At 39.7% G+C, this 8,983-nt stretch overlaps 1 protein-coding gene across 1 annotated transcript in view; it reads right to left on the bottom strand.

The window, feature by feature from the left end:
- Positions 1-1,454: 1,454 nt before the first annotated feature.
- Positions 1,455-8,983, bottom strand: part of LOC116684009 (neprilysin) — a 36,797-nt gene continuing 29,268 nt past the window's right edge. Inside the window, 12 exon segments of the mRNA XM_032510032.1 lie at positions 1,455-3,843; positions 3,990-4,066; positions 4,333-4,428; positions 5,359-5,424; positions 5,838-5,971; positions 6,251-6,370; positions 6,509-6,567; positions 7,094-7,197; positions 7,414-7,491; positions 7,613-7,639; positions 7,641-7,687; positions 7,690-7,711. Coding sequence (XP_032365923.1) covers positions 3,744-3,843; positions 3,990-4,066; positions 4,333-4,428; positions 5,359-5,424; positions 5,838-5,971; positions 6,251-6,370; positions 6,509-6,567; positions 7,094-7,197; positions 7,414-7,491; positions 7,613-7,639; positions 7,641-7,687; positions 7,690-7,711 — 930 coding nt within the window. The 3' untranslated portion in view covers positions 1,455-3,743.

The following is an 8,983-nucleotide window of genomic DNA, read 5'->3' as shown; positions in this document are numbered from 1 at the left end:
CTCACATCCGTCAAGTCATCAAAACCTCCTTCTTTCACCTTCGAAATTTTGCTAAAATCATACCCTCACTCACTCCCTCTGCTGCCGAAAGACTTATTCATGCCTTCCTCGCCTCACGCCTCGACTATTGCAACTCACTACTCCTCGGCATCAGCTCAACCTCCATCAAAAGGCTCCAACTGGTTCAGAATCAGCTGCACGTCTCATCACCCACTCCACATCCTGGCCACCACATCACTCCGGTTCCTAAAACAGCTTCACTGGCTTCCCATCTCTCACCGGATCACATACAAGATCCTGGTCCTCACCTCAAAGCCACCCACCACCTTGCCCCGTCATACCTCACTGTCCTGCTCTCCCCCTACCAACCTTCACGGGCCCTCAATCCACCACAGCCGGTCTCCTCTATGTCCCCAAGTCAAAGCTCCGCAGTTTTGGGACCGAGCCTTTTCCAGGCAGCCCAAGGCTGTGGAACTCCCTCCCCCATGAGATCCGCATCTCTGAGTCCCTCACCATTTTTCAGTCCTGTCTGAAACCCATCTTTTCGGTTTCGGCCTATCCTTAGTTTTTTTTTTTTTTTTTTATTTTTTTTTAAATAACACTGTCTCTACCCTGTTAAGCGACTTTGAGCTCGGGAAAAGCGCTATACAATTCATTTATTATTATTATTATTATTATTAATATGTAAAGATTTCTAAGTATCTGTCCAGAAAAAAAGTCAGCAGCACCAAGATATTCTGTAAATTGTCATGTAGCGCATAATTTAAGTCTGACATTAGAAGAATGTTTCTCATTTTGAGGCTCTCTGCAAAAAATAGACACCAACACTTAAAACACAATTCCGGTTCAACATGTAGTACTGTGAAATGTAGTACCGTTTATATATACAGGAAGGCGCCATCTTGGGAAAACAGTCATGAGCCGTCAAATGATAATCACCGTGCATGAGCAATGTCACTACACGGCGTTCGTTGTTTGACTGGTCATGTTTTCCTAAGATAGCGCCTGCCCGTATATCAAACGGTATTGCCTTTTTAATTATAGTCTTTTTAAGAAACTGTCAATGATTTGGTTTACATGTAGGGACCCTCCTTATGTTACTGTGGATGTATGGTGCTATTTTGAGCCTTGTCATTGGTCTAGAAATAGTTTTTACTTTTTACTTTACCGGTCCCCTAACAACTAGCGTTATAAGCTAATTAGGGGTCTGTGCTAAAACTGCTCCCATTCGATTAGCATGAAAACAATTCCCAGGGAACGGTCGACTCGGTACCCATGTGTTATTTAATCCTAGCTTCATTTTGTGCCAGAATTGTCCTTTAAGATGGAATGTAGCATGTCTTTGTATCAGATGTAAGAGCTTGCAATGCACTTATAAAGAAGCCTGATTCAGATGCTAAAACAACACATGCACACACAAATACGTACACAATCCTTCACCTGAGGGCTCAGCGTGTTATAAAGATTTATTTTGAAAGAAAAGACAATGCTCCTCAAGATGATTATCAGTAAATATTATAAAGTATCTAAATACAGGCAACTGAGGTATATCTGTCTTTCTACAGGTGGAGTGTGAAAGAGAGAAAGAGAGGGAGAGACAGAAAGAAAGAAAGCCTGAGCAACAGTGACAGAGAGACAGAAAGCTTGCACAAACAATGGGAAGAACAGAACACAGGAATTATCAATGTATAAAGGACATGGAGGGTGTTGTATACTGTCTGGAGAAGTGGTCTACATGATCAAGGCGGAGCATTCATTGCCCTGATTTCTATATAAAAGACAAAGGCTAAAATTTCCACAATTAACGAACCTTGTGTTACAGCCTCAGTTACACTTTAACGTAGAAAATAAAGCCATACAAAACCATGGAAACTGTGTTCTACTGATACAACCTTCTGCATTCAGAAAAATGCATGCACTGTTGAATGAGGTGCATTAACTTCCAGCAAAGAGTCAGCCTGCAGTTTAAAATAGATAAATCCTTCAAAAGCTGAGTCATTTCATCGTCTGTCAATTAACTTTTGCTTCAATGCGTAAAAGAAACATTCAAAATAGATGGCTCGACTCACTTCCTGTGATTAGACCAAGATCAAACTGAGAACTCGCCACACTTTTCTTAAATAGTTCAACAAGGGTAATACATTTATTCACCTTCTTGCCAAAAGTTAGTTGAGGTTATTGATACTACTCATATATGTCTATTTAACATAAAGCAGCCAAGTGATGGTTCTGCTGGAAACAGGGGAAACAGCTAGCCTGACCGTCCAAAGGTAAAACCAAATCTGCTTACAAGCACAATTTATTTGAATCCATAAAAAGACAAAAGGGTACAGACTCCAAGTTCTCAAGTCCTGTCATCACCATGAGGTTGCGGGCAGCTGGCGAAGACTCCAGGAAGTCACTGCTCTCAGCAAAGAAACAGTCCGACACATAACGCCAAGCAAAACCACACTGGTACTGTACTGGTTCAACAAACAAAAAGTAACCAGGTTATTAGTGAGCTTTCCATGTCATTGTTCTTTACCTTTTGGACCAAGCCAGGCTAGGTGTTTCCAGTCCTAATGCTCAACCAAGCTAACCGCCTGCTGGCTGTAGCCTAAAGACATGGGAGTGGCATTAATCTTCTAATGTAACAGTTGGCAAGAAAAGCAAAGAAAAAGTCAAACTATTGCTTCAATGACACATTTTGTTTCTCCTTTTTTTCTCCTGCAAATACACATTGACACGCTCAGACACAGCAGTACAACAGATCATGTAAGGCATGCCAATTTGCTTGACAAACAATAGGTAGCGATCATAACGAATTAAAAAGACTGGAAAACACATAGAGACACACATCCACGCAGAAACACACAGGAGGCTCAGTGAATGTATAAAACGGTCTGGTGACTGTCGATTGTCAGTTCAATGATTCATGACCATCTGTCTTCAAGGCAAAGTTTTGGTTTATTTGAAAGCCTGCTAATGAGCAGCAGCTGCCTGTCAACTGCAGTTAAGTCATTATCATTAACTATATAACAGTATTGTGTAATATGCTATCATGGTTAAAAACGTACTGGTCTATTCAGCAAAATAAATTCAGATTTTCTGTAATAATTTACTTAATCTAGTTCTAAGTATTAACAGAGTACATTATGATTACATCGTAGAGTGTATCAGCATGTAGATGAAGGCTGAAACCAGCTGAGGTTTAATGAGAGGCATACAGCTCTGTCCCACATACAGAACAGTGGTTTAGCCCTGTTCCATGTGTACTGTATGAGGGTGGTTGGGTGGGTGGTGTATTCGTGTCAGTGAATTTGAGCACATTTGTCTGTGTGCCCCCCTCTTGACAACTACTTGTACAGTATTTTGACTGAAACACATACACACACACACACACACACACACACAAACACACACACACCCACATTGGCATACTCTCAAATGATGAGTAAAACAAGATGAAAAAAATCAAACAGAAGGAGTGATTGTATCCAGTGAGTAGAGGAATACTCAAGCTGATTGAATGAACTACAGTATCAGAGTCGAAGAAACAGTGCTCCATCCGTCCGTGAGGGTACAGTCCACTGCTTTCTGCAGAGGAAGTGCATGCTGCAGTGTCAATCCACCAGCCTTGGTCCATTCAGTAAAGAGCTAAGGGGAGCTTTCACTTCCCTGTAGCCCCCCACGAGTGCGCCAACAGTCAGAGGGGAGAGGTACTGCAGGGGTACAGGGACGACACTATCCCAGAGTTCTGTGGATCACCACACACGGCAGATGTTGGCAGGGAACATCTTGCTGTTCTTTTTGCAGTTGAATGCTTTGGCAAATTCTGGGAAATTCTGAAGGGAGCCCAGTACCCTGTAAAACATACAGAGGAGATTGTTGGTTGGGGTTATAGTTACTATATTAGAAGGTTACTTGTAATTGAAATTTACACACGTCATTTTATCAAGTTTTTAAAATTTTAGCTCCTACTGTAATTTGTCCCTGCCATTTGCATTTACCTGAATTTCCCTGGACTGTGTACATCTACTTTAATGGAATTAACAGCTTGCTCTGGTCGGTGCGTTCCACACCACACCTGAAAAAAAAAAGAGATTAGGACATTTAGCATTAGACCAATACAATTGACAATATAACAACACACTGCATGTTTCCAATTCATTCCTCAATCCATTCATATATCCAAACTGCCCACCAAAGTGTCCATTATCCAGCCATTACTGCAATCCATCCATTTCTCATCCATTTATGTATCCAAGATGCTTTATTCAATCCATCTATCCATCCATCCATCAATACATCAATCAATCAGTCAATCAATCCAACCACACATCCATCAACTACCTGAGCAAAGTTCAGGAAGAAGAGTTGATTGTGGGAAAGGTCAATTCCTGGCAGTGATGGCTCCTCTCCATGCTCTTCCACATAGTTCTTATAGGCCTGCAGTATTAATATGAGACAAATGTTCTCATCTTATATTGCAGCTGTTTTTGGAAAATATGAAAAAAGTCTTGAAATTACCTAATTGCTACTGATTATAAAAACCTGCCAAAAAACCATTCCATAAAACACTTCTGCTAATTAAATGTAGATGTTCCAATTAACAAATGTACCTAATGTGCCTCATAATATCCTTTCTGACTCATTACTATTCAATGATAAACTTGAAAAATAAGCTGTCAACCAAGAATGTAAAACGGTTCAAGTTGTTGTTGTTATTATGTTGTCTTCAACAAAATGACTCATTTCTGAGGATACCACTTGTAAACTCCTTATACAGACGTTCACATGCTGGGCTCTTTGTTAAATTATGCGTATGTGAAAAATACAGCTGTGTTGTTTTGGAAACTATTTACTAATTTATGTAATAAATTAAAAGTTGTTGCAGTAACTATAGTCTAAACATTATTGTCAGCCTTTTAGTTCATTTTAATGTCACAATCCCTGTCCAGCATGAAGCTCAAATAATAGCATACAGGCATGTTGTCTGTGTGTTGTTGTCTCATAAAGGAAATCAAATCTCCAGGAGAAATAAAATGAACAATGTTATTGTAAATAAAAATAAAAGAAATACTTCAACATCATGGTTGACCTGAAGTAACAATATTCATTATCTCATATTGCATGCAATGTGAGAATGCCCATTATCTGTTCATCTCTGATAAAACTGACGAAATCAGCAGCAACAGCACGCCCTTTATTGTTCTTTACAATATTTAATGAGTTATGACAGTGACCTGGCAAAATTACACATCTATTAATGTTAGCAAGCATATGAAAATAACAAACCACATACTAAATCCTGTCCTCCGTCATCTTTAAACCAGGACTTTTAAACTGAGTTCCCTCCTTTGTTTTCGGGGTCATTACCTGAAATGCCTGCCGTATCCCTCCATTGTCAGCAATGTTCTCCCCGAGGGTGTTGTTACCATTTAACTGAGACATAAGTAGAGAAAGCACACAGATAGGCAGGGGAAAAGGACAAAGGGAGATGATATTGTTTTCCTCTGTATTTCAGCAAATCACAGATATCACTTTTCTAGGATACACATACAAGAAAGCATTGTCCCAGGGGATATAAGAAGCATTGTTCAAAGCAATAGGACAGAGGGAGAGAAACAAAGAGAGGGAGAGGGATTTATATGTCTACAGAAAATATTAAAGGCACCTGAAGCAGAGAAGAGATGAGCCTGCAAAACTGGAAGAAAGATGAAAATGGATAGGCTGGCAACGGTAACAGGAAAGCAAATAAATGAGACAATGAGCAAAGTTTGGGACAATATTTAAGGTAAATGAAATAAAAACTTAAAGAAAGAAGAAGTAGAGAGAGATTGTCTACCAGGACATACATGGAGTCCATTGGCCAGGTCCCAGGAGAAGTTGCCATACTGATTGACGATACACTTCGACAAGTCCAGGAACCTATCAGTGGAATCTGGTGTCCACCAATCCTTCAGATCACCATCTTTATCATAGTTACGACCTAAAAAATGAAGCCAAATGCATTAAGGATTGTCTGGTTGTATTTGTTTGACAAGAAAAAAAGATTGTGACATCTCTCTATGCCTAAACATCTATTATTGTGTTATCTGAGACAGCACAAAAATGCTGGAAGTGATGTTAATAACAGGTTTCCATTACATTTCATTTGTTTCCATAGTGTTTCTGGGTGACTTGCAGTTGTGGACATAACAACTTTACATAATCCAATGAAGAGAATGTTTGTTGGAGAAAGAAAGCGCAATAGTGTGGACAATCATACCGTTGTCATCAAAGCCATGTGTGATCTCATGACCGATCACCATGCCGATGCCACCATAGTTGAGAGATTTAGCCTGGCCTTTGCTGAAGAATGGCGGCTGCAGGATACCTGCAGGGAAAACTGACACCAGGGGGAAAGAAACAAGAAAAGAAAAAAAGTGAAAATGTAACTTCTATGGGTTTGTCTTTACACAACTTCACAAAAATGCTGAACGTTAAATAATTGCACACACGTTTGCATGTGCACATGTGGAAATACCTATTTGGTTTTTGCTGGATGAGTAGAATGCGTTGACAACAGCAGCTCCAGTTACCCACCTGCAGAAGGCAAGGAGGGTGGAATTAAAGAATGATAAAGTGAGGAGTGCAGCATGACTAAGATTTGATGACAGATAAATATGAATGTATAAATACATATTATACACGCAAAAGGTTTTTTAGCTCTTATCCTCCATAATTTATTTTTTTATGTGTGTGTGGGTGTTTTTTTTGTCAGTTTTTAAGAACGGCACTAAGGAAAATTCCTATCAACTGTGTTGACAATGCAATGCAGTGTCAAATGACTCTGTTATTAATGACAACGAGCTAATATTAGCATTACTGCTGTGCTCAGTGGAAGGCTGAACTCTGTGTGTGAGTAGGAGTTTGTGTGGGAGAATGTGAATGCACTGCGCTAAATGCAAGATGGTGTGTCACACTACAAGCACCATAAGTGAATAGGTCAGTTATTATTAGTGATTACATAATAAAGAATATAACTTTAAATTACTACACAACTGGAACAAGCCTGTTTGCAGAACAATGATTTCACCCTGCAACCAGAAATACATCAATTAAATCTTACTCCTCTTTGTTGACTTTGACTCTGAGTTTCCGCAGGCGTTTCTTTTGCACATACTCCAGGTTCTGTAGAATGTTTTCAAAGTACTCCTCTGCACTGTAGGCCAGCTAACACCAACACACAGCCAGAGAAACAGGAGGATTAGCCCTGATGAGAGCTATCAACACTTGGCCATATATTCTCCAGCAAAACTCATAAAAGCCAAGAATTCATCAAAATGTTTTCATAAAATTGCTATGCAGTTTTGATGAACTCACTCAGGTATTCTGTTACATTAATTTGGCTAAAGAAGAAAAACATTCACAATCTTTTCAGACACTCACATCTTTGTACTCATTGTTTAGGTATTTGTCATCCATTATGTTGTCGGAATAGCCAATCCTTTCGCGAATAGCTCGGGCCTACAGAAAAGTAGACGAGACAATTTGACAAACGTTTTAGTCATCACATATCCGAAAGAATTACAATACAGTAGAATACCAACCCACCCCCCCCTGCCCAAATGATGGTAAACCTGCTAACCTTCTCCTCAGCTGCTTTCTTGGTCTCGTGAATCCATCCAGGTCAGTCCATCAAGGTTACTAATGAAGACTTCCGAATGTCTTTAATCATCTCCTCCATCTGATGACCCCACCCCACCCCCCCCACACACACACACACACACACACAGAAAGAGACAACAGTCACAAATATGCCACTGACATGTCACAATCAAATGTACAGTATACCCTGAAAACAGTCAGTCAATGCAAATTGTACATAGTGTGGGAGTTTTTCACATAAGGTCTGTAGAAAGGATGCAGTGGAAAACACACACCGCAACACATTGTGCAACACAGTCATAAAAATACACTTCTCTGAACTAGGAACCATTATTACATAGTCACATATCAATATAAGCACTCAGGGTTACATTCTATCTGTGTAGAAGTGTGGTTGCCTTGGGTAATATTACCGGTAGTGTAATAATGTTCTGTGTGATTAATATGATAAATGGAATAATAATAAAAATATTAACTATTTTTACGTATTAATAAAGGGAGGTGGGGCAATGTGTGTGCAAAAAAATAAATTCTGCATCTTAAGACCTTCAGCCTTGGGGTTGAATTGCTGAGTTATTGAAATAATCCAAAATTTTATAACTGTAATTTATAGAAGTGGTACTTAAGCCTAATGTTTAACGATTAATAAACAAACAAGTTATGCTATTCTTATTAAGCAAATAAATGTTTGGAACTAATCAAATATGTCCATGTCATACTTGTCTTCAATTAATATACTGGCACAACCGTAGGGATCTCACAATAATGAGATATACTGTTCATAGAGTAAGGTGCTCAAAACTCCACACCCAAAACTCAGATTGTGGTGTAACCTTAAGTATATATTCAACAATGTATTGTTTTTGAGTTACAGAATAAACACGAATGCGCCTGCACACAGAGAGGCAGACTGACTGACGCCATCAGGATGCCATAATGCTCTGCAAACTTTGTACTATACCATGGTGATAGGACATCCAAGTTCTGTCCGCAAACAAAACAAAAACAGAATAAGAATAATTCACGAAAAAGTACCTGAACCAGTGCAAGAATGAAAGCCAAATAAGAAGGGGAAGAATTACAATAAAAACTGCAGGGAGAAGGAAGGTCACCCTTCCGGATCACTCTAACCACAGCTGTGCTGTCGGACCGCAGCGAGCTGACAGAGGCATTCCAGTGTCTTATCCCATCAGCAGACCCCTCGCTTACACACTACATGACCACTCGGACAACACGCTGTGGTTTGCCACAAACCGCCAGGGATCATACTGATAGGCTTTTCTTCAAATCTTTTTCTTCAAATCCTTTGCATGCGTGCGTGTGTCTGTGGACGTACGTGTGTGTGTGTGTG

This window comes from Etheostoma spectabile, chromosome 3 (assembly GCF_008692095.1).
Source record: "Etheostoma spectabile isolate EspeVRDwgs_2016 chromosome 3, UIUC_Espe_1.0, whole genome shotgun sequence".
Classification (NCBI taxonomy): Eukaryota; Metazoa; Chordata; class Actinopteri; order Perciformes; family Percidae; genus Etheostoma; species Etheostoma spectabile.
The sequence above is the reverse complement of the archived record's forward strand: the minus strand, read 5'-3'. Positions and strand labels throughout refer to the sequence as shown.